Raw genomic sequence first — 27,013 nt, forward strand, 5'->3', positions numbered from 1 at the left:
TTATTAGATTTTGAGGGCGATGACTTCCTCAGAGCACCTGTGCTGCTTAAGATCATTGGTGATATTTATAACCGAAGGCAGTTTTGTATTTGCGGTGAAGCTTGAATGTGTCAAACTGTGGGTGTGAAGATCCTTAAATATTATTAGGGAGGCTCTGTTCTGATTGAATAGATGCATCAGAAACAGACGTGCAGATGCAGCAAAGGACGCAGAGGATAAATGACTTCCAACAAGGAAGAAGGCCAGCCCGTTTCAAGCTTCCTAGCTCTGCAGTCACGTTGCTTCGTGTTTGCTGGGCATCATTAAGTCATGACGTCTGCACAACTAACAAACACAAATGAACGGCGTCATTCACTGCTTCGAGGTAATTTTATTTGCTTCTGCCTGCTGTGTTTGTTGTGATCACAGCTGGTGGAGCTGAGAGCTCTGATCTTATCGTGGTCTTCATCTCCATGGCGTCTTCATTTCAGACCAGCAGGAAAACTTTCATGATGGAAAAAAGGAGCTTTGTGTTGCAGCTCTGTTTGGAATGAAGTGTCAGAATCATAAAAACTCAGGATGGCAAAACCTCCAGGTCTAAGAATGCAGAAAAAAAAGAATGAAGCTATAATGCAGTACAAAGCAGCTGAGGGACCACAGAGGAAGCAGAGGAACACAACAGTCCAAGGGGAGCACAAACTGTTTATTCCAGGAGGAACACCGCTGCTGGATCAGCTCCTGACTAAGCTGAGAAGCTCTAGGTTTATCAGGCAGCCAATCAGCTGCAGAGACACAAGAGGGACGAGGCAGGAAGCTGCTACCGTTCAGAGTCCACTCTGGGTCTGTTCAGATCAAAAGGCCTTATCACACGGCCCTCGGCAACGCGCGATCAAAACTCTTGTGCTCACATGATGCTATAGAAGTTTCTGCAACAGTTTTCGGGCTCTATGTACAAAACACGTGGCTATTTAACACGCCTTGAAAGTTAAACCAGGTCAAACTTTGACCAATCAGGGACTCCGATTTGGTTGCGACGTATGGATGGCGTCCCCTTTAATTCACAGAAGAACAAACCGTTGACCAAATTGATCATGGAGGAGAAATTCTTACGGTAATTGCAGTCTGTGTCTGTCTGGAATTATACGACATCCAGTTTTTTGTATATCGGAACAGAGTTGTGAAAGAAAAAGCCTGCAGCAAGATTTGCACCGCTTTGGCATTTCGCATCAGACCTCTTTGGTGGACATGTGATAGTAAACAGTGGAAAGAAGAAGGCCTTCCTTGATTGTCCAGTGTGAACACCATGAGCTAGAACCCATGTTCTAGAATGCACGTCAAATGCTCTGCGTAAATGTAGCTTAAGAGTCCACACACAAACCCACAGGAGTCCAAACTCTTCTCAGTCATTTGTGGAACAGCGTCTGTCCCACAACTTTCAATAATTTATTATCTTTCCACATTTTCTTCCTCCTTCCACAGAAAACACATCTGAAACATTTGGACATGACAGAAAAAAGTGCTTTTGATTTGCTTCAGTCACCACTTTAAAAGTATCTTCATAAAAAAGCCAGCAGGTTATGAATAGTAAGTTTTGCAGCTGAACCCAGAGTCTCCCCAGGAGCATCCAGGTCTAAAAATGACTCTGCCCCCCATACGTCTATGCTATCTCATCTCCTGAGGATGAGGACGATGCCATGAGGGTTAGTTAGCGGGAAGCAGCAGCACAAAGCCATCTCGATTCTTCTTGAAGTCTGCGATGGTCTGGCCGGGTCTGGTCTCCACACTGACGCTTTTGGGTTTTCCTCTCATGTGGAACTGCAGAGCAGAGCTCCAAACCTTCACGGGCAGGGGCGTCTTCCTGACCCTGAAACACATAAGCGTTCCTCTGTTAGCACAAGTGAGCTTTACTTCCTTGATGCCAAGACCCGATATGGGGTCAAAGCAGGATCAGCTCAAAGTGAAAATATTTAACGCAAAAGGAAACAATTTCTAGAATAAAATTGTAAAACTGAAACTTGAATAAAAAAACAACTAAATACCTAAAACCAAATGAATAAATAATGTTTAATTGCACCACCTGCTGTTTTGTATTTTCAACCTTTGTTTTTTCGTTTCTCTTGTGTTACGTTCACATCTGGCATTAGACGCGCGTTCTTTAACGTGCTGAACGCTTATTCTTTAACGTGTGTTCGGCCCATGGTGTTCACACTGGACAAGCAGGGAGGGGCTTCTTCTTCTTTTTCTGCTGTTTACTAGCGCACCTCTGCCACCTACAGTTGGAAGAGGCTTGATATGAAATGTCCAAGTGGTCCAAATCTCATGAATCTTTCTCCAGACATTTTATTTCACAGCTCTATTCCCATATATAAAAGCCTTGGTGTCATATAATTACGGTTGGGCAAAAAAACCCCTATTATTAATTTCATGATCAAATTTCAAATGGTTGTCACTTTGGTCACCACCAAATCCAAGTCCCTCATTGGTCAAAGTTTGACCTTGTTTAACTTGCACATTCAATGGCAGCGTGTATGTACTGACATAATTGACATCAAGTGACAGAAGTTATGGTGACGTCATTTCTACCCAACAGTAGTGTCTGCTGCTCTCCCAAAGTTTGGTGCGTGAGACTAGGGATGACACCGGCGGCGCCAACAACAGGCGCCATTTTGAAGCGGAAACAACGTTACCATAACCTCTGCCTCCCGATGTCAATCATGTTCTGGTAGAAATGGGCTCAAAGCCCCACCCCTAACGTGAAAATAATCATTATTTTTCATTTGGTAACGGTTTAAGGTTTATAGTTATGAAATTTTAAAAAGTTTTCTTAAATTTTCATTATTTCCTTTAAATTAACAAGGTGTACTTTTGAGTTTAAAACAGTTTCCACATTTCTCTTGAAAGTCTATTTTTCATATATCATAATCTGGTTTTCTATTCACTCTAATATATTTATTTTATGTATTTATTTCATTTAACACTTATCAAAAAAAAGGAAATAAAAACTGACTGTAAAACAATGCGGATGTGATGGATGGTTGCCAAAAACCCACAAGGGATTTAACATGTGGCAACCCCCATAATGACACTATAAACTAAAAAACAATACCGTTCAGTAAAAACAATACATATAAATAATCAATACATATTCAATTCATGCACTTACATACTTATATCAAACTAAAAACACATGCCATATGGAAAAGCACCATTGTTAAGAAGAAAGCTTTTTAGAGCTTTTTTAAACCGAGTTTGTGAAAGTTCTTTGAAAGAGGAAGGAAGACTGTTCCAAATTTTACATCCTCTGTATAGGACACTAAACTGTGACTGAGTTATGCAAGAGAAAGGTGCTCTGATGAGACAGGCACCCCGAGTTGGATATTCATGAAATTCATTATTAGAATTGAACATGTTGGTGAAATGTTGAGGAAGAGGTTTTTCAATAGAATTGAAAACAAACTGACCAGTTTGAAGTTGGTTAACTTGATAGACACTCAGGACACTGGCCTGACAAAACAAAGGTTGAGATGAATGTCGATGTCCTACATTAAATATTATTCTCAGAGCTCGTTTTTGTAGACGCAGAATAGGTTCAGGTTTAGTTTGATGTGTACTAGCCCAAGCAATATTACAGTAACTAATATATGAATATATCATTGAATAGTAAAACATAATTGCAACCTTTGTATTTATCAAATGACGGGTTTTACCTATGATACCCATAATTTTGGCAATTTTGTACCAATAAAACTAGCATGAGATTTCCAGGACAAGGATTCATCCACTAGTACAGCAAGAAAACCAACAAAGCTAACATTCTTTATTGGAATATTATTTGTATTTTTAAAAAAAAATCCATGGCATTTTATTTTAGACTAAACAATATAAAGTGTGGTTTTTTATATTGAGTGACAATTTGTTAGCTTTAAACCAAGTGGATATCTTGTCAAGTTAACCATTTACAACGTTTTTAAGAGTATCTAAATCCTTATGGGAATAGAATACACTGGTGTCATCTGCAAATGATATTTTAGAAAGTTTAACTGATGCATTGGGTAGATCATTGACATATAATAAAAATGACCCAAAATGGAACCTTGAGGTAAACCACATTGTAGAAGAATAATAGTCCATTGTAGTTTACAGTTTGATATTGATCAGTTAAATAACTAGTAAACCAAAGTAAAGAGTTGTTTGTGATGCCAAGAAGTGCAAGTTTATCCAAAAGAATAGTATGATTAACAGTGTCAAATGCCTTTGACAAATCTAGAAAGATACCAACTGTGTTCTCTTTTCTATTTTTTGCTTTATAGATTTCAGTAATTAAATGCACCAGTGCCATGTAAGTGGAATGTTTTTTCCTAAAACCATACTGGTAAGGGTATATAATTAGATCCTAATTTGACCTGGTACGGTAAGTAGGGCCTTCAAAGACCAGCCATCTCGCCGTGGATTCTTCCCCCCAAAGCTCCCCTCAACTTGCAGACATGAACATTATTTCAGAGAGTTCAGCTCTCAGACGTGACCGTGAAGTCACAGAAAAGCTCTGTGGTTGTTTTCTAGATGCTGTTTATGTGTTTCGGAACCAGGAATGAGGTGCGCTCAAGCCAACTTGGCAGCGATGCGGCATCGGCTGGCAGGAGTTCACCGGCGCGTCTCGGAAGTTTGGAAGGTGTCCGTTCATGCAGATTACATAATTATTGATGTTATGCAAGAGCGCTGGCATGCTGAGCTATCAGGAGAGCATCACAGGTAAACAAAGAGCTCTGCTTCCGGGAGACTACAGGGAGAAAACCATCCTTTACGCCGAGCAGGAAAACAGATTACAAACAGATGGAATTCAGAAAAAGTGAAATGATCTGTAAGAATAGAAACAGAACTTTAGTGGTTCTCATGATGTAGCTCCAGGAGAACAGGAAGGGGCTCATAGATCCACTTCCTGTGAATCCTAACTAAAGGATCAACATTTTCTGCTTCATCAGCAAACATGATAGTCTGCTTCATTGCTGCTGTTTATGGAAAATGACAGTAAACAAACACGCTGATGATTCTCTCTGCCCCGCGTGATCTAGCTAACCCCCATGAGGTTCTGCTCTGATGAAGGTGTTCCTCACAGAAGTTTCTCTCATGAACCTAAATTGTTCTAAACTTCATCTGCAGCGTTACATAATCAGCGGTTGCATAATCGTAATCAAATCGAGCCTTTAAAGACGTGACAAGAAATTCTTTCCAAACTTGTCAGGAAATCGAGTTGTACTTATGTGACCAGCATGGAGGGTAGTTCACGCAGAGAGCAGCACTTCAGAAAACGTGTCTGAAAACCGCAGGTAAAACTGCTGCTTCACTCTTCCTGCTGACGTGGATGATGTTTCCTCTCATCCAGATCTGCTGACTCACCTGAACATGAGTCGTTAGCGTCACAAAAATGTTCTCTGTGCAGTTCCTGCCACTGCTCAAGATCATCAGCAGCAATGCATGACCTTTATCAGATGCTTTTTGTGGTAAGAAATACGATACGTGAAAGAACACTCAGATTTTAGTCAAAAAGTGCTATAACTTAAAAGCTGCATCTCAGAAAAAGATTAAATCAATCTTTACTTCAGTAGAACTCATAAATCCAAAGATGGAGTTATAAGAGTTAAGGAACAAGGACAATTTCATGTTAAAGTTAAAGTCCCATTAGCTGTCACACACCTGGGTGTGTGAAATTTGTTCTCTGCATTTAACCCCTTTTTGGAGGAGCTGCTAGCTGCTGAAACAGCCGCGCAAGGGAACTATTTGGTGTTTTAACCCCCCAAGCCAAACCCTTAATGCTGAGTGTTAAGCATGAAGGCATTGAATCCCAATTTTAGAGTCTTTGGTATGACTCGACAGTGGATTTGAACCATCGACTAAAAAACAATGGACAGCTCAACTCCTCCCCAAAAAGCAGCGTAGAAGCTTGGTCTTTTGTCCTTGAAACACAAAAGACCGAAGTGGAGAGGAAATGTCCATTTACAAACTCTCAAGCATGGTGGTGGAAGAGTGATGATTTGTTTTTCAGTCATTTTTTAGAGTCAAATTTAAATGCACATGCCATTGTTTTACTAAATGAGCCTGCAGACACTTGTTTGACTCTGGCAGGACAACAGTCCTAAGCACAGCAGGATCTCTGCAAAGATAAAACACCTGAAGAGGATTCTTTTCAGTTCTTCCTTCAGACATCAGTCAAACCTGCAGCACAGACCCTCGGACATGTGTCATCTCTGATTGCTGACGCACACTCATCTCTGATCTCAAAACATGTCTGTGTTCCCTCTGGGATTCCACATGTCAACAAGTCTTCCAGTCTGTGGTCCTACTGCTGCAGAGTAATTCTCAGAGACGAGCTGCAGACAGAACTGGGGCACGGCAGCTCCTGGAAGAGCTGTGGGACCCCCACCTCCTTCTTCCTCCTCAGGCAGAACCTCTTTAAGTGGATACATAGCTCTGCTGTCTCCTTTATGGACACTTAAAAATTATTTTACTGAGTCTGATGCTATGGTGCTTGTGATCCCACAGAACAGGCTTTAAATCAATGTTCTTGACAGAAAGCCAGTGAAAATAAAAGTGGAGAGAACAAAAAAAGACGACTTAATTGGGCAAAAAATATTTGAAATGATTAAAAGGGGAACACATACAATTCTCGAAAAAATTGGAGGGAATATCTGTGCACCCTCCCTGCAGAAACAGCCTTGACCAATCTGCAGCTCCTCTTCTCAGATGCTAAAGAGAGCCAGGAGAAAATCTGAGGTCACTTCCTCCCATCTGTGATCCTCCGTGAAAGCTGGAAGTCAGATCTGACCGGGTCTGATGAGTCCTTACATAAACACTGGGTTGGTCAGGGGGGGGGGTTTGTTACTGAGTCACTCGGATGTGGTTTGACTTCATCACCTTTTTTTTTTGGGATGTGAGATCACACCTGCTGCTTCTCTGCCATCAAGGAGCCATGCGACACCCTCAAGGCAAAAACCGAGCAAGCTGGCTGTGCATCAGGGGCTGCACTGCTTACCCACTACATTCAAGTCTCTAAAAACTTGCTTTTGTCACCTAAACACTGCTGGAGCCCAGGGTTAGAAAGTTTTTCCATAGATCTTACTTTGTTCATAAATGTGCCTCATCACAGAAGTTCCTGTTAAAAAGCTGCAAGTTCAACATCTAAATTCCCTTCTTCCATCATTATGTCTGTGTGGTTAAACAAACCAGTAAGGAAAACTTGAAAAGACTCATTGTTTTATTTTAACAGTGTGCCTCTGATGTGAAGAAGACCAAACACAGGTCCAAATAAGACAGAAAGAAAAAGAACTTGAACTGGCAGGACAGAACACCTCTACAGTCAATGACAATCATAAACTTTGGAGTCAAACCCAACTTAAAAGTTCAGAGTTTAGCCTTCAGGAACAACTTCAGGACCCTTTCTCACATCTTAAAAAAACACTCAGATGAAAATGATGTTTTTGTCACGTTATTGTACCATTTTTTGAATAGCGGGGGACATGTATAAAGAAAATTAAGCCTTAAATTGAGTGTTTCTTTATTTAAATTATTGTGAAACAGGAGCAAAAGAAAAAATTGCAGTTGGAAAAAGATCGTATTTGTGACATGGAAAATACACGGGACCAGGCCACAAGCTTCGCTCCATTCTGATGCATCCACTTGTAGACGGCTAGAACCGTGCACGTAATGTTAGGTTGAAGGTATGAAGGGCTATAAGCTAGAGGGAGAAAGTGTAAATAGATGGGAGATGGAAAATGGGGGGTTTCATCAGCAGGCTGTCATCAAACATCTGCGGCTGTAAGATCTTCTGCAACACATCTGCTCATACCTGGGAACGCTAACTTTAACTTCTCCTGCTCTTTGGTGGAAAATAATTTCAAAGTAATACAGATTTCTAGTTACACAAATTACAGTGAAAATAATAGTAGTGTAAATAAAAATAATCTGTAATCTTTTACAGTTAGGAAGTAACTAGAAGAAAACCAATCAAATCTGTCAAAAAAAATATTTAAAATTCGAATCTGAAGTGAAGTTGGACCAAGTTTACATTGGTTTGAATGGAGAGTAACTGCAACAAACTCCCTACTGGTTAACATGTGACCTGGCTCCAGCCAATTTGGTTTTTAAAGCAGCCTCGAATAGGAAGTCACGGGTTCTAATCTTTGTGCCAAAATGGACCCCGATCTGTGTTCAGCAAGAGAATCACTCAGAAAGCTTAAAGTTGTCATCACAGGTGTACTCCGGACTGCACAGACTAGATTTGTACACGCACACACACCCTTGCTTGTTATCAGAGCCTCTCTACATTGTGAGTCATTTTTCCCAGAATGCCCCCTGAGAGAAGTGAGGCTGGTTCAGGGGATCCTGCTGGGTCTGATGACGCTGACACAGACGCTGCTGTTACCGCAGCAATGGTTGCTAGGCAGTCAAAGAACCTCATGAAGGGGACAATGTTGATTTGGACATGAAGTCCTGTAGAATTATGATAAAACATCAGCTTCCCAAAACTCTACAAGAGAACAACATCACACGACTGCAGGTTGACCACATCGCCCGGACCACATCGCCCGAACATCAGAAGATGGCGCTCTGCTCAGATGAGGTCATGCCTGCGTTGAGACCTCATCTGAAGAGACCCGTCTGAAGAGAACACATATGACAACATGGGTCCGAGCTAAAAACCGCACGGCTGATTTCCACCAAAAACGGCGGAAATCTCTGATATCAATGGGTAAAACCAACCTTCGGTTCACACACTGACTTAACTGGATGAATGTCCCATGACCCCCCCCCCCCACACACACACACACACTGAGGTGGACAATTGGCTGTAATCAACAGTAACATTTTAAAATGCAATTTGTGGCTAAACTAAAACAAACTGCTACAGCACATGACTTTGTCTGAAAGCGGGTCAGCCCGCATGAAGACCACATGGACCCATCTAAACTCTGCTGGAACAGGCAGATGCTGGTTTTGGAACGGGATCTGGTTTCAGAGATGGAACAGGGAACTAACTCGTAGGACGAACTAACTGGACCAGCAGTGATAAACGCATCAAGGACAGCCGCAGAGGGAGAGGGAGGAGGAGGGAGCAAGAGGAGGCTATGCTGGGATAAAGATGACGCCTTTCATGACCTGAAAATTAATTTAGAAACGGGGGTGGGGGATCGGATGTGGCTCACATTTGCTCTGACAGACAAACTGTGGAGGTCAAACAGCAAAGTCGAAGACATCAGAAACACAGAGACGATTTCAGGTCAATCAAACCGAATGCTTTCACTCTTCCTCTGAGGCGGGGGACCCAGAAGGCTGCTATTAATGCTACACAGTTCCAGGTCCTTCTATGTCTATTTATGCTTCTGCTGAAGAGGAGGAGCAGAGCAAGAGAAGAGAGGGGCCGAGAAAAAAACACACAAACTGGAAAGATGGAGAAAGTTCAAGACTGACGGGAAATCAGAACACGAAAAGATAAAAGCGCCGATGGTCGTCTTTACTCTCAGTTCTGGTAACTGCTCAAAACAGACCAGTCCATGATAGGAAATATGATGTACTGGACTGAACAGAGGAGAAAGGTTCAGGAGAGATTCCAATCTTTTAGGAGTCCAAGTTCTACAAAGTTCTACAAACTGAATGTCATCTGCAGCCACAGGCAGCCTCTGCACGACAACAGAACACCAAGAACTACCAAACTGCATCTGGACAAACATCAAAAGTTCTTTCATGTGAGACCAAGGAATAGGTGGTTGATCAGAATGAAAACAGCTATGAAGCACGGAGATGAAAGGTTTCAGAATGTGGGAATGTTTCCAACAGATGAAAAAAAAACACAGAAAAAACACTTTAAAAAAGACAAAGTGATTAGACAAAGTACCAGAGAAATAATAACTTGATTAGAAAAATTCATATTCTCCAGAATTCATGTACCCCAATGTTATTTCTATGCAATGTTATTACAGGATTGCATTTTTACATTAATAGATATAAATATATATACTTAAGTACAATGTACAATACATAAATGTGATATAATATGTACAAATCGTTAGTCTATTAAGATTGAAGTCAGTCTCATCTTAGATATCAAGATGGTCTCCCCTGTTTAACTCTTGGATTTCTCCCACAAAATAAAGTCAATAAAGTCTGGAATGACTACTGAGATGGTTTCACATAAACAGGAGGAAAATCTTTATGAGGCAATAAATAAAATCATTCAAATTGTAATCCAGTTTAGTCATGATTCCAATGATCCCAGAGTCCAGATGGAAAGGAGCGTGCGCCGTATGCTCACAATGTCAGAGCCTCACAGTCGCCTTACATCTCTAAGTCAAGAAAACTGAATCAAGAATTATAAATGAAATGCTTATTCTATATTTGTGTTTAAATTCATGAGTGGAGGTCTGTGGACGATCTCTGTGGAACCACAAGTCGGGGGGGAAAAAACACATTGAGCTTTAAATCAGTACTGGTCCTTCTTTTTAAGTCTTTCCTTAAGAAGTCCCTTTAGAGCTTTTAAGAAAAGATCATGCCCCTAAATCCTACTTGTACCCCCTAATAACTCCCCCAGCTGGCTCAGCAGATGGTCTTACCCTTCAAAAACAAAACAATTTCTGGGCTCTGACAGATCAGAAGTGAATCAGAGATGGCAGGGGAAGGTAGAGCCTGGAAAAAACAACTAATGAGGGGGGGGGGGCATCCTCTGCATCCCTGAAGTCAGATCTCACCTCTTGCCTCTGAGGTCCACAGGTAGCATGACAGCCTCTCACATCTTTATTCAACTAACTGCTGCAAAGGGGGAACCGCAAGCCTAAGATGTCCCTTCTTGTGTTTTTGCACGTCCCCACTACCGCCATCACCCCCTCCACCTTTTGACCGACTGCAAAGAGGGACATGTCATTTTCTGCACGATGTCTCATGAAGCATCATCTCTCCCTCGCCCACCACAGATGGTGGCACTATCGCCACAGAGAGTTGAAACGGCTCCCTAAAGGCCGGCTGGCCTCTGAGTCACAAATCAGACCCACCCAGCTGCCACAACACGCTGCCGCCACCTCCTCCAACAAACCTAAATTAAAGCAGACGAGTCATAAAACCAACAAAAAAAAAAACCTCACCGAGAAGCTGCTACTGATAACACACAAATGCAGCCAACCAATGACAGGGCAGAGATGAACGATGGATGTGGTCACATGATTTGGACATGGTCATACAAAGAAAGCCGCCACCTTGACAGGAAGTCTTTTTCAAAAATGGGCAAGTGGGAAGGATAAACACACCAGCTGGTTGTCTCACTTCCTGGCAGCTTGGAAAAAGCTGACCCAAGTCAGGTCACCAGGTGACCCAATCCAATAACTCCAGTGTACATCTAACTGCTTTTCGTCTCTGCTCTGCGTTGTCTTGTGCAACTTCAGGAAGCCACGAGACGCCGGAGGAACTTTCTTGGAGCAGTCTGGGTTTATTAACCAAATATGGCGTCAACACGTGCCACGCTCGCACAATGCACAAAACTCTTCTCGATTAGGAAAACAGCGAAAAGGGTTAGACATACCTGGTTGAAACAAAATATGGCGTCAACACGTGCCACGCTCACACAATGCCCGAAACTAAAAATGCAAAGTTCAAATTAGCACCAAAATGAAATATAAAGAAAGACATCTCCATCATGCTCACCTCTTCCCAATTAGGAAAACAGCAAAAAGGGAAGAGAGGGGGGGAAGCATCAACTTATACCCAGGTCTGAAGGACCCTAATTGCATGCAACACATTTAAAATAACAGATTTAAAATAAAAATAAAATTAAATGAATTTTGTGTAATTATACAATACATTGTGAACCCATTACATACAGCGTTCCCTCGTTTATCGCGGGGGTTAAGATCTAAAGAATTTTGCAAAAGGTTAAATCCACAAAGTAGGATTGCATATGTTTTAAGGCTGTAAAACCCCTTCCTTTATACACTTTTCTCAGACATACATGAGCATTTTCCCAACCCTAACTCCAGGCCAAAGATTTATGTAGATTTGGCAGACTCAATCCATTGTTTACAGGAAGGATAGTATGGAGGAGAACGACAAAGTCTTTAGCCAAACGGGACACGAAACACAGTGCGCGTTAAATTTAAGAAAGAAAAAAAAACATCCATAATTGCACTGAAAAACATGAACGAAAAGTGAAACCGCAAAAGGTGAACCGCGATGTAGCAAGGAAAAAATTGTAATGAAAAAGCAACTTTAAACTTAAATACAAAATAAATCAAAGTTGACAAAACTGATTTTCATTGTCATTAAATCAAACTGCAGAAGTAAAACTGATCTAGACTTTAATTTTTTTGGTGTCCCAAAGTTGGACTGTAGCATCGAATTAAATAAAGGTTAGGTTGATTGTGGAACCGGTTCCCTGGTGGTTACTTGATGAACTGACCTGGCTGAACTTTTTGGGTTTTCAAACCAGCCCTAAAAATAGTCATGGGATTGTCACTTGGTCACGATAAACTTGCAGGGGTGCCCAAATCCAGGCCTCGAGGACCGGTGTCCAACATGTTTTCCAACCAACCTGCCATTAAAGCTCCTTTTTGGCTAAACACACCTGATCCAGGTAATCAGCAGCAAATAAGGCAGAATTTCTGGAAAACCAGCAGGAGGCTGGCCCTCGAGGCCTGAATTTGGGCACCCCTGCCGAATAAAGTGATGAGTCAGCTAACTGCTTTATGACACATCACACAAAAGAGTAAGTGGGACCTATATTTAGATTAAACACTCAAGGTATTTGAATAAAAACTTTCAATGACATAAAAAGATGTCTTTATTTGAAAACCTGGGTTTATATTACTTCCTTTTCCACTTTTTTAAAATTATCACATAAATTTTTGTTAACTTTTCATTCAGGTTCAAAAAATTGAAAAACGTCTCTTTTTTTTAGAATTTTTGATTTTTTTTGGCACACTTCAGCGTAACCAGGGTAACCAAGAAATAATACACATTTTTTATGTTAACAATATTTTGCATTTTAGTGTAACATTTTATTTTAATCTATTTAAACACTTTTATTTGTAAAAAACATATGCTAAACTCTTTACATATTTTGTCACAAACATGAGCATTTTAGTATTAGAAGTTAATTTTACCTTTTGGTTTTATAATCCTTTGCAGACTGCAACTCTTTTCTTTATTGTTGTTTTTTCCCATTCATTCACATTCATATCATGTGGCATAATGCTGTAGCTTTTACCTTTTTTAATCTATTTTTGTTGTTTTATTTTGGATTTGCAGAACACAATTTATTTTTCATTATTCATGAAACAAGGAAAAGAATGAAACATGTCTTATGTACATATTTTATATTTTAAAATGCATTTTAGCTAAAGCAAAACAGAACATTTCTGAACCGTTTTATTAAAGTAACAAAAACAATATTTTTTCTAAGTTCAGAGTAAAGTTCATAACTTCCCTTTTATTGAGACTGGGCCCCCATCAGGAGAGAGGTTGGTAATAAACACGGGGCATGCATGTGTGCTTGTTTGTGTCATGCGTCACTCGCATGGACCTGACAGGATTTGGAGGATTAATGCTTCAGGATTCCAGCAGCAGAGCGGCTGCTGAGGCAGCAGCAGCAGCAGCTTATAGTGCCACATAAACATCTGATCAACACACACGACCTCAACAGTCCCCACAAGACAACTCCTGTCTGTCTGTGTGTGTGGTGGTGTGTGCGTAGGTGTGTGCGTGTGTGTGTGTGTGTGTGTATGTGGTGCTGGAGTCGGGTCTGCTAGAAGGACGTTCAGGTGAAATGGCACAAACCTCCCAAAACACTTTCTGAAAGGCAATCCTGCAACCTTTCTTTCTGAAAATCATTTCATCACTTGATCAATGAAATTGTTGAGGATTTAGTAACAAGGTGCTAATCCAGCAAAGGTTAATTAATGTGTTCTACAAAAATGACAAGAGAACTTATAAGACTTTATTTTAATTCCCATAAGGCTGGATAACTGAGTTTGGACTCCCCAATGAGGTAGATGATGTTTTTTAAAAAAACAGCTGTTTTCTGCTAACCGAACTTTCTATGCAGTCTATTGTCTAATGAGGTCAGCTGATATAGACAAGCTCCTCCTCTCCTATCACTTTTTAATCCACACCCAGCAACCAATCAAAATCAAGTATTCACCTGGACTATGGTTTAATTAAGGAGACATGCCAGGCCATATTTGTCTTTATTGTGTACGTAAATAGGTTTGTTATTAGGTTTTTGAGATGTTGTTTTTTGAGTTGTTGTCAAGGTAATCTTGTTCAAACACAAAGTAGGTGACCAAACCGGCAAAAAAGTTTTTTGCCTTTCATTACTTTAAACCAACAGAAGAGAGAAATGGTTTCAGAAAAAATGGTCTGGGACTGACCGTGTGAAGTAGTCCACCAGCGCTCCAACCACTTCACCCACTCGGTCCTGATTGGGGCAGAGTTCTCCTCTTTGCAGACACAGCAGGATGTCATCCTTGTTGGATGTGTGGAGCACCAGCATCTGGTCAACGCCACTGGTGGTGCTGAGGCCTGTGAACTGAAAGAGGAAGACCGCTTCGTATTAGCTGCTTACAAAAAAAGACCTTGAGGTTGAACTGTCCTAAACAGAACCTGAAGTGGTTGGAGAAATCCGAGGAACCTGTTAGGTACCAGGAGGGGCCGTTATTGTTTTTGATTCACTTCCTGTTTTATTTTGACACTTCCGGTTCTGGTCACTAGTTACACTAGTTGTCTTTACCTCATTGATTGTTTTCACCTGTTTCCACTTTAGTCACTGTATATATTCTTTGTCAACCCAGTCATGGTCACAGGATCGTTTCGTTTTTTTTGTACTCTCACGAGAATAGTCGATTAAATTCGAGTTATACGTATCCGCTGGCGTCCTGCGTTTGTGTCCAGCACCCGACCCTGACAGAACCAACATAAAACCAGAAACACTTGAGACGGAATTTTTCATGTTTCTGCCTCTGTAGGTGTTTTTAAACCCGTCGGTCTGTGTGTTTCAAGCTCACAACAGTCTCTGCTGTTTGTTGGCATAGTATGTCCTGCACTGAACGTAGACCACAGATTTACAGACTTGTCTCAGAAGATTATAAAGTAAAATACAGAACGGCATGAGGGTGGGAATAAAAATGATTTTATGTTTGTTTAGAAAATGCAATTTCGATTTGCATCCATCTAACCATTTTTCAAAGCCGCCTAATCCCTTTTGGGGTCATGGAGATGCTGGAGCCTATCCCAGCGATTGTATGGCAAAGGCGAGACACTAGATGGACTGGCGAACCATCCAGGATGTACCAAACATGTATTCAATGTGAATTGTTCGTTTTTAACTATATTGGGGAAAAAACATAAACATGTATTAGTCACTGTGCCTGCAGAGGCCGGCTTTGGACTGTATGACCTGTGACATGCGTGACACAGATGGACCACGGAAAATTCAAGTGTCGTGGATTATCTCATCCATGTTTAATACCTTTTATTTTAATAGTACAGTATATTGTGGATCAAAACCCTGGAAGTGAAAGAAGTAGGTAGGATTAGTTCTGCTCTGACGGTGGAGGCGGGCGGGAATTCTGCTGGCGGCAAACGTGCAAAGGTTCAACGAAGGGAAAGTTATGAGCTATGACCCAGTTCATGGACAGATGGACAGAAAGAGAGAAGGCAGACGAAAGAGTGAGAGGCGGAGGAGAGGAAGTGGTCCAAAGGAAGTGGTCCAAGGGAAGTGACTGTGGGGAGCAAAGGATGTAAGGAAACGCAGGAAAACAGGGATGCGTCACAGCTTTTAGGAGGAGACACAAAGTGGAATAAGCCTCTTACAGCCCCCGGCTCACTCAGGTTAATCCTGCAGGGATGACAATGGGCCACAGGTCTCAGCATCGTTACGGCAACCTCTGGGACAACCTGTCCCATCAGTGGAAGGAACAACACCAATACGATAATTTTTCAAAACATCGGATCATTTAAAACCAAACAGCATTTTGAGTTAAACAAGTTTGTCATCAGCAGATTAGAAATAAAGATCAGCACCTGACACAGCGTAAAAGGATGAGGTTTATTACCCATATATTTTTTATAATCTTTTCATTCTTCTTTAATCCATTTTTGTGTATTTCCCCCTACAAATTCAACCCTGCAGACCTAACATCTATCTTCTGTAGAATTTAGAAGAGGGGAAAAGTTCAGGGAAAAGAAATGATCTACAAGTGACTAAAGCACACAGTCGGCCTCATCACACCACAGTCCAGCTGGACTGTCCCACTGTGGAGATGCCCGTGTACATTAAAAAGGTCTATACATCCTACTAGGAATTAAAAATGATGCACAAACTTTGACGTTCTTTAAATGATCGTAACTCTTCCACCATTTACACAACTAAAGTAATTCTAATTTAGTCGGAAACAGATAAAAGCAGCTTTATGCTGATTTACAACACTTTGCACTACTAAAGTGTGTGTCACAAGAACAAGCAGACAGCTACTTCCATGTGCAGCAGGTTTATTAGCTCAGCTAAAAGTCCACAAAGCTAAATCAACGTTAGGCAAGCAGGAGTCAATAGCAGGCATAGAATCCTCAGAGGAGAGACAGGGTAGTCAGGATCCAGACGAGAGTCACAGCAGGCGGCAGGCAAACAGAGTCAGGGTCAGGAGATAGAAGATCAGGTCCAAATATAACGCTAAGTAAGGAAGGCAGAGTGGCCCAAACAATACTTCGCACTGAGCTACGCTGTTCAAGTATGCTGTTGTTGATTGAGTGAATGAGAGTCAGGTGTGCGGCATCCAGGACGTGAGCGCTGGGGATGCTGGGAGCTGTGGTTAGAACTCAGTAGACAAATCGGCAAATTCTGACGCAGAGGAAAGCATTATTGCGCCATTACAGCATTACACTTTACGTTAGTAACAGTTTACGATAGTAAAGTGTTGGGTTGTGGTCCAAAGGAGGAGCTTTTCTCTGCGTCAGAATCTGTTGGAGATACGTTAATTGCATTGCGTAAATAGCCAAACAGTTACTGTAGTTTAAAAAGTGTGTTATTTTGCTGTTAACTCCTAGGAGGCTTAACACATGTGTGACATAACAACTGAAAAAAGTACTTCTAATTCAAAAGGTCTGAAAGAGATTATACTTTTTTCTGTGATAAATGTTGATTGTGGTAAAATAATCAAAGCTCTTTTAATTACAACCAATGAGTATAACATTGTGTAATGTGCAATAATGATTACTGAAATGTTTTAATTACAATCAATAAGCTATTGATTTTCTTTACTGGATCTGCAATGTGCAGCAATAATTACTGGTTTAATGTGATAATCTGTTCTAATAATTATACATATCGGTTACCTAAAGTGTGAATCATTAATGTTTACTGAAAACATGAATTATTGTTTTCTGAAGATAATCATTCATTAATATGCACCTGATTTTGTTTCTTGAAAAGAAATAATCTGATCAGATCTGGATTACAAAAACTATGTAAAACTATCAAATGAATTAACTCAGCAGGGGTGGGATTATATAAGATTGCTTCTTCCAACTCCATTTCAAGCAATAAATCAAGCTCTACTTGACTTCAGTTAATGATAACTTCTCTGTTTTTTTAACCTATGCTTTTCATCATTTCTGTATTGAGTTTGATAAATCTGTCTGAATTTATTATTGTATTGACAACAATTAATAATTGAAATAAATTTAACTCCAATCAAATGTACAGGTAAATATTTACAGTCAGGTAGACTTTTCCGGTACATTTTTTATGTGTTTTTACTTCAACCCAGAGTTGTTCTTTAGACCTGATGTATTCTTCCACCATGGTCTCATCCAGGTGATGCAAAATGAGGACGGCTTACTTCTGAAACTCTTTCTGGCCTGAAAACAGCTCCTGAATCTAAGCAGCCAAGCTTAATAGCAGCAGCTATCTTTAGCCGCTCCAGTGCTGCATAATGATGGGTATTTAACCCTGTGGCATGTTGTTGTGAGCCCTCCATCTTAAGAAAACACTGCTGAGATGAGTCATTGCATCCTGCAGAGGTGTTGGTGAAGCCATCAGAGAACCAAAATCCTGCAGAAACACCCTCAGCTTTTTAAAAGTCAACACCAAATGTGACGTGGTACAGATAACCATGTGATGGAGCAACAAGGTGATTTGATTAGAAGGTAATTAAACTTTTTCTAATAGGCTCAGACATTGGAAACCAGATTAAAGATAGACTGTAACTGGAGCTCTGATGAACTCATAAACCAGCAGTCCACTTATGCTTCCAGGAAAAATCACTTCTTGTGTCTCTTGCAGAGGAGCAGCTTCTATTAGAGAATGCAATGGGATTTACCGGTTGCATTTAGATTTGCAGACTACTTATTACAGTTGGGGGGATGCTGAGTTTTGGGATCCTGACTATGTTTTATAAGCGAGTGCTCCGTTTTAACTGCTAAGACAAAAAAACTTTCTGATCTTAAGAACTGAACTCAGGTTGGTTTGTTCAACTTTTGTCCATTTTTACCCAAAAATAAGTAATAATTACAACAGTAGCAAAGAGTAAATCACAGATTGACTTTCATTAACCCTTTAATACCAGAGATTTAACTCTAGTGTTGACAGTCTTTTGATTACAGTAACTCTTCAACCATTTAAGCTTTTAACATAATTCCAGCGGATTCTCAAGCTAAAAACTGCAGCTTTGCACTGATGTGCAACACTTTACAGTAGTAAAGTGCTTAGGTGACCAACAGGATTTCGCAAATGAGTGAAGAGTCATGGTACGTCAACGAGCGTCGCTGGCGACATCTTTAATGTAAAAGGGTTACATGATTGGTGAAACCAAGCAATGGATTAGTACACTGGTCAGGTTATCTAATTTGATTCTCTTGGTTTTTGGCAACACGCCTCTTGTATCGTGTTACAACCACAACACCAGACAAAATAAGTGGTAGTTGAAATTACTGTTGACATTGCTGCGTTTCTTACAAATGATGGAATATTTAAAGAAGATGACACTTTTGTGTTCCTCTGAAAGACTTCATTTACGGGTGCTTGTACCGCAAACACCGAGCTTTGTCCTACGACTGTTTCTATGAAGACTCACCACATCCAGAGGAAGCTTCTTCAGGATCTTATACTGCTTTTTGGGCTCCAACTTGTAGACAAACTTGTCTGTGATGAGGAGAGCTCTGTCTGTGCTTTTGTTGAACCTGTTCACCTAAGAGAGGAAAAGGTGGAGGTGAGAAGTCTAAAACAAGGCTGGAAATTAACTATGAGGCAAAGTCTTTAAATGTTCTAATATTAAGAAGTTAAAACTTTTATGGAATCTATATATTTTACCCAAAAGGGATAATGGGAGGGGAGTTAATCATTTTTAACCAACATTCCTTTAACTTTGTACATTTAGAGGACATACTGATATGAAACAATATAAATAAGGAAGGGGTGAGTTGTGTGTGTTTTACAGAAACTGAAAGAAAAAGCCTGAAGCTAAAAGCTAAACTGTGTTGGGAAAGTTGGAATCCCAGCAGGTGCTGTACCTTCCTACAGAGGCCGGAGAAGACGACCTGAGTGAACCCGTCTTTGTTCTTCAGCTCCTTGGACACTCGGATGAAGTCAGAGCTGGTCTGAGGACAGTCTCGTGCCTGCAGGAGCCAAAGACTCATGTTATCAAAGGAGGCCGGCTGACGGCGGCAGCCACAGAGCAACACTGGTTGACTCAGAAGCCCCCGAAAGGCAGTTTTTGATATTTTACCCACAAGGAGCAAACAAAGCTCAGAGCTGCCATCAGTGCATTCTGTCCTGATCCTAAACAGACTCCACTGCACATGCGGTAATTTGCTGTTTGACCCAGAAAATGTCAGAAAAAACTCAAACACTAGCTCGGAGAAAGACAAGCTCTGCCTGAGGTCAAAGCAAGCTCAGATGCTTAGAGGAACCACAAAAAGACAAAGAGCTGCATGTCAGACCCCACTCTGTCTTAGTCAGCGTGTTAGATGTTAGAGCCTGTGACAGTACAGGAAGAAGAACAAGTCCCTTTAGAAGCCCCAGCTGTCGAAGATTTTATGCCGGAAAAGTTGTCACCTCGAATACAAAAACAAAGAACTGTGAGGAAAAGACTAGCCACAATTTCCAAGAGGAATTAAGCCGACTGTAATGCCTAAATGGGGAATCCACTAAAGTTCAATAGGCCTGAAGTTCCCATCCATGTTGAGATTATATCAGCTGTGAGTCTAAAATGATCAGCTCCTTATTTTGTCCATAAAAGTCAGTTTTACGGGTCACCAGTCTCTCAAAGTAGAAAACATTATCGACTCTGAAATAACTTCATCTCACAGTGTTGAAAGAAATGTACTCAGTAATAATATGTTTTCTATAGTAAGGTTTTAAAGCCTTCATCACATGAACTGGTATTAGTGCTGCAGGTTTTTGGGTTGTCCGAGCCCGTAGAGGGTTGTAGACAGAAACAGATGCATTGCAAAGGTCTGTCCTGGGCTCCAGTGGCTACATTAAGGGACGTCAGGAAAATAGAATGTATAGCAGTGTCATGCGCGTGCTAAAAGCCTCATAAAGTATTTGTCAGGATAATGTAAGTTACATGCACTCATGACGTACAGGTGAGGCTGTCGTACAGTCCCCTAACACCACAACAACACTAGTCATTGGTGAGGTGCACATACTAGCCCCTTACTGGCCACACACAAACGCTGCTTGCACACTAAATGTTCACCATGACCTGTTACTGCAAAAAAAGGTGCATGATCATTTTTGCTCTATGACTTTGATATTTCCTGCAGGCCACCTAAATGCCCCACACAGGTTTGCCCATTTTTCTGCCCATGTCCACCCGTTAGGGCCATTGTGACTAAGGCCAAAGCTCCGCCATCCTCTCCAGAATTGTACACAAGAGACTCTTAATCCCAAAACAATCAATTAGAAGCTTTCCCTAAAAGACTTGAGCAATCCTGCTCACACATTTTATTTAACATTTACTACAATTTATTTCTAAAATCTCCTCAGACAAAGAATGAGCTCGGGGGGGGGGGGTGCTTTCACAGCAGCGGCTCCAAAACTTCCGAACTATCCATCACTCTATGTCAGACATTCTTCTTCGCTGTCTTTTTTTTTCTCCTAAAACCCATTTCTTGATGTGCGTTTCATTTTAACACTCTCCCGTCCATTGCTTTGAGTTAATGTAATTAATGCACAGCACTTTAGGTTTGTAGAAATGGTTAAATAGCTTTATAAATAAAGTTGGAATAGACTGGACTCTTTGTGGTTAATCAGACAGTTAAATCACAGAGACGTTTCCAAATGTGGTCAATAATTTTTTACGTACCTTCCATGACCTTTGCAGCAAAAGCGCACATGCAGATTAAAACTGCTTTCGAATTATTATGTTCATCAATATTTGTTTCACTTTCTCCATTGATTTCTTGAAAATCTATAACCCTTTACAAAACTATCAAAACCTAATTTTAAAGAATTTCTAAGCCACTTTAGTTAAAACTGTTATCATTTATCAAACACAGACTCCATTAATTAGTAAGATTTAAGAGGGCTGGGCTTTGGTGTTAATGGTGGCTTAAATATAACAAACGTTAATCTATTTATTCCTTCAAAAGGGCAAAAGACTAGCTTAATTACGTTTGTGGCCAAGAAAGGTCCAATGATTCACATTTAACCTTGTTTTCATTCTTTTTTACGCAATAAAAACTTGATAGGACAAGTTAAAATGAGGGCATAATGTTTAAAGTTATCATTTGTCGTGATTTGACATTAAATCTTCACATCCTTATGAGTTTTCTTGTAAAACTTTTGACCTTTTTTTCTTTTCGTTCAAAAGCTGCCCTAAATCTTTCAGGACATGTCTGTTTTTGTTGATTCCTGCACTGTTTTCAGCCTCACGAGTTATCAACAGTCTGCTATGATGGCAGGGAAAGTCCACCAGGTCTGGTTCCCGCTGCCGGCAGCTCCAGAATCCGTTACAGCGAGGGAGGCTTGAATGACCCACAGTGTATACAGTCACAAAAAAGGCAACTGTTGTGTTGCTGTGAATGTATATGGTGCGTGTGACGCGCCGCGGGCTGCAGAGCATGACTAAGAGCGGGTGCTTTTGTGAACACTGCCGCTCTGTAACCAGTCCCACAGCCGCCTCATTTAGCTGCTAATTTGGTGGCTTTGTAGACGCCTTCGGGCAGCGCAAGCGTGACCAGGTCCTGAGTCCCTGCTTCGTTGGTGTGTCTGATGGCCTGTGACCCAGAGCAGCGAGCCTCCTTCAGGGCTGGGCTCCCCCTGCTCATGTGATTGTATTCAACTCCACGATGAACCACAGGTCAGTGAATGAGAGCCAAGATGTGACTAAAACTCAGAAAAAAGAGCAAAGCTGGAACAAAACAAGGTTTTGTCATATTGTATAAAAGGGAACAATGCTCCAAAAATGTGTGCTCTGACATAGATTAAAAAGTATTTTGCTTTTTAGTACACCTTACAGGGAAATTTGACCCAACATAAACCTATTTTATTCTTATTTTAAGGAAATATTAACTCACCCTTGCAGAGAATTTTTTTAAAATGCAACAAAATTGAGTTTCCTCCTGATCAGAGAAAATAAAAGACTTGTATGTAAAGATGAATATATTTATAAAAATAAATTGTGTTATCTTGAGTAAATAAAGTAATCAAACTGTGACTTTAAAACAAATCATCCTATAAAAAAGGGTCTCTTTGAGCGTCCGTCTACAGGTGAGAACCAAAGTTGAGAATTTCTTCCAGATTTGAGTCACTGAAGCTCTGATTACGAAAAAAGATTTAAGAAGTTTTAGGAGGAAATGAAAGGATTATGAAGTGAACTGGGACCACAACAGGAGGTAAAAGTGACTTTCAAAATAAAAAGTCTTTGATCTCTGTGAATTCAAAACTGAAACCAGCAGGAGGCCGCGCTCCTGAGCGGATTCGAGGGGCTGAACTCAGATTAACTTTTAAATGAATTTGTCCTTTGAGAAATATATGTTAATCACATGTCACTGCTTTCATTTAATGTTGCCGAATAAACTTCAAGATGATCCTGCTCATATAAGTGGATAATAAAATTGATCGCAGGTACAGCAATATTGTGCTTCTCACATTTGCCAGGTAGTCTCTCTCCCAGGCTCTGCCGACCCCCCAGTGCTTCCTCTCCCCCTGCAGAGCCGTTAGAGCTGCCACTTTGGCCCGAACCTCCAGCATGTCTGAAGGTGGGATGTTCTTCACAACCTGTCTCGCCCACCACCTAAAGAAGAGGACGGGACACTCATGTTAGTGTAAAAGTACAGGTCCCAGGCCTTGAAAAAGAGATGTTATCTTAATGGGACATCCAATTAAAAAAAAGGTTAAATTAAAATAAATAAATAAAAACATGCAGACAATATTAGGAAATAAATTCAAATTAATGCAGATTTGTTTCTCTTCCATTAAGTTAGTATATTTTTAATGAAAATTGCATATTTGGTGTTTTCATCATGCTCTTGTTGCATTTCTCTTATGATGGATGAAATATATAAAGAAAATCAATTTGATTTAGTATTTCTGAGTACTCCTCTGTTTTATTCATTGTGAATCAAGACTACCCTGGAATCAAGCTGTTGAAAGAAGATTGTAAATGTGGCATAGAACCTTCCTCAGCAAGCCACAAGCGCCCTAGTCCAGCTCATTCCAGTGCAATCACATATGGACAACCATCTCCTCATCAGAGCTGGTATCTGATTTGATACTGAAAAGCTACTTAGCTCTATTATTGCATCATTTTTGTTGCACCAGTAATGTTAAGTTGAGGGTGTGAGGGACTGTAAACTAAGGGATGATGGGAAGGGAGATGGTACTCTGTGTCAACTTGGGGCAGCCGTGGTGCAGCGTTGGGCGGTCGACCCATGATCGTAATATTGCATGTCTGATTCCCGCCTTGCACGTCCATGAGTCGATGCGTCCTTGGGCAAGGCACTGAACCTTGCCTCTGGTGGGAGGTTGGTGCCAGTGTTTGGCAGCGGAGCCGCCACCAGTGTGTGAATGTGTGTGTGACTGCGTCAATGGGTCTGTGACAGTAAAGCGCTTTGGGCCTTGAAGGCAAAAAAGCGCTATATAAGTATATGCCATAACTACAACTCAGAATTCTAATGAACTGCTGCCGCTCTGCAGAAACTATGACCAAGAAAACAACACAGGTCATCGGTGGACCCATGATTATGCCCCAATCCCCCACTGGTCGAATGTTATTGAGATATTTGTTTTGTTTTTTTTGTTTATTTAAGTGAAAATAAATAAATAAAAACAAATTATCTTACACTAATTGTTATACCTGCGAAATAAAAAAGAAAAGGGAAAAATTATAGTAAAAAATTGTATTTCAGCAGATATATACATATCTGCTATATAGCATATACTGTATGCTTGTGCTTTACATTTAAGCATTTAGTTTAGAATAACACTGACAGGTTTGTATGTTATTTCTAAATTTGGGTACCTGGGCGGAAAAACCAAGTTGTGCCCGACAGTTATAGGTTGTACTTTCACTCATCAGAATAACACAATACATGCATATTAAACCACGCTTTTCTTCTGTATTTGATACAGTTTCCAATGAGTTTTTTATATTTGAACATGTACTTCTGGGCAAAGCTGCATGACGTGAGCACTATTAAAGTTTATGGTGGGAGAGGATAGGTGTAGTTTCTGTGGGGATTTGTTTTGTGAACTCTGACCTGCGATGCAGCATCAACGTGATTTGGTGAAACTGGGTCAGAGCAGCCGGCGGTGCTGGCCACTCCACGCTCTTCCCGTAGTCGGCCGTCGTCCTCACGTTGGCGAACCGTCCCTCCACCTCCCAGAAGTGCGCCTTCACCTTGTAGCGTTTGTAGCATCCCATGATGGTATAGATGGCTCTCATTCTCTTGCACCTCAGACGAGCCAGAGCACCGCGCCAGATCTGTGGAGGTCAGGATTGTTTGTTAAAAACACCAACCATGCAGAAGAGGAGAGAAGTGTGTCTGAGTCGCACAGAGGAGACTTTGCTCCAGTTACAGATCCAGATTCCTCTGCAGACATCAAAGTAGGTCAGGGGAAACGGGCTTTTCACTGCGCAAGAGAGGTAATTGACTTTAATGTAGCTCTGCTCTGGAACTTGTTAATTATCCCAATTTTTGTCTCTGGAAATTAGTATTCAAGCAGGCAGTTTCAATACCAGCAGCCGAACATTAATGAGACTTAAAAAGAAGTGAAATCTCCTCCAATACACTGAAACTAGGGCTGAAAAACTGCGACGTGCGAATTCCCTGCATCAGACGATTGGCTGAGTGTCCCTGAACTGAACTCAGATCAGAAACAGCAAGGGTTTAAACTTTTATACTGCAAGAAAAGAGAATAATTTAGAAAGTGACAAATTTCTACATTCTTGATCAGAAAATAATATTCATCTATGCAAAAACTTCCAGAAAAAAACTTATTTGGGTCAAATTTGAAGACAAAATAAGTCTTCTTTAAACAAAGGTTGAAGTCCGCGAGGCTTACGCGCTTTCAAATGAGATCAATCATTTAATACAAACTGCCTCTAGAACAGCTGGATGTTAAATTATTGCAGAACATAAGAACAAAGTTCAGTTAAAGCAACCTTTGTGGCTCCACAAAGATGCCGCAGGCTAAGACTAAGTCTAACAGACCCCACAAATGTTCATAAAGAACTGCTTTCTTATGGACTTGACGTGTCCTTAAAGCACTTGTTAGGTGTTTCCACTGCGGTGGCCAAGGAAGCCCTGTGAAATAACCTCTCAGAGTTTGAAGTGTGTACAACTTTTGGAAATTGGAGACTTTTGTCCCAACAGAAATAAACTCCAGCTGTTTGAGGACTCACCTTTGGCTAAGAAAGGGAAAAGTTTTGACCATCACAATGACACATAAAGATGGTGGTGGCGCCAGCATTCCTTGAGGTTGATTTGCTACTTTAGGTTCAGAAAAGCTTGTTCGTTGGCTTAAGTTCAAGGAAATAAGATTTTTGGTTGCAGTTTTAGTCTACTGTGTTTTATAACTTGTAATTGTTTGAAGCTCTTGGTTGGGTCGGGTTTGGTTGGGACAGGTTGGGTCAGGTTGGACAAATTGGAAAAGTTTAACCCCCCTTTGGCTCTAAGTCAACTATGTCTTTCAGCACGACAATGACCCATTAATGTGCTCCTAATTTTGTTTATGAGTTCATTTCTGGAAGCCAGTTGGAAAGAAGAAAAAAGTTTTACTTTTAAGTTTACATTTTTCTTTTTTCCAAGTCTGACTTCACTCATTCTGGCAATAATCTTGGTCTGAGCACAGATTCTGCAGTTTAACCCCCCATCCAGGGGGTGGCAGTATCCACTCTTTTCATTGGTTTATCATACATCAATAAACGCAAAAAGGGCTAAAAATAATATTTTATCTGTTTTACCATTGTCAGTATTCTGCAGTTTGGTTTACATGAAACCAAAGAGTCTCCCAGGTAGACTGGCACCAATCCCAAAAAAAAATGGTGTTTTAGTCGTATTGTAACCCTGCATTTATGTAGCAGTCAGAAAGTGTCTAGGAGGAACAAGTGATGCTGTTAAAACTTAGACAGTTCAAGTCCATATATGAGGATGGTGAAGAGAAAGGTGGATTTAAGAAGAAGAAAAATAAGGGAGAAGCCCTGCAACAGACTGGTGACCAAAAAATCCTTGTTTTACAACTAGGAAGGATCAACATAAGGCAAACTTTAGTTTGGAAAACACTTCACTTTTGTACGCCCTGCCTTCTGCAGCTATCAATGGTTGGCTACTCATTTCTACCATTTATATTGTTTGCCCCCCCTCGTTACCCCAGCACGTGCTCCCTTGAATGCTGGGTAAATATAACGCTCTTCTTTGGCTGGGTAAAGAAGGGCTGCTGAGTAATGGTCTCCTTAAGAGGAGAGATTTACTAAACACTCTTCGGTGGTAACATCTTGATGATCATGGGTTTACAACAGTCTTTGGGCAGAAATGCCCTACTGAGACAAGAAGAACACTT

At 40.7% G+C, this 27,013-nt stretch overlaps 1 protein-coding gene across 2 annotated transcripts in view; it reads right to left on the reverse strand.

Moving 5' to 3' along the window:
• Positions 1-1,373: 1,373 nt before the first annotated feature.
• LOC101167133 (unconventional myosin-Ig) overlaps positions 1,374-27,013 on the reverse strand; it is a 42,931-nt gene continuing 17,291 nt past the window's right edge. For both annotated transcript variants that reach the window (XM_023960026.1, XM_023960027.1), the window contains exons 17-22: positions 24,712-24,935; positions 23,102-23,246; positions 19,516-19,620; positions 19,080-19,193; positions 14,382-14,539; positions 1,374-1,843 (exon numbers count right to left, since the gene is read on the reverse strand). In XM_023960026.1, the coding sequence (XP_023815794.1) occupies positions 1,681-1,843; positions 14,382-14,539; positions 19,080-19,193; positions 19,516-19,620; positions 23,102-23,246; positions 24,712-24,935 (909 nt within the window). In that variant the 3' untranslated portion in view covers positions 1,374-1,680. The remainder of the gene's footprint in view (positions 1,844-14,381; positions 14,540-19,079; positions 19,194-19,515; positions 19,621-23,101; positions 23,247-24,711; positions 24,936-27,013) is intronic.

The sequence above is a fragment of the Oryzias latipes genome, chromosome 11 (genome assembly GCF_002234675.1).
Source record: "Oryzias latipes chromosome 11, ASM223467v1".
NCBI classification, from domain to species: Eukaryota; Metazoa; Chordata; class Actinopteri; order Beloniformes; family Adrianichthyidae; genus Oryzias; species Oryzias latipes.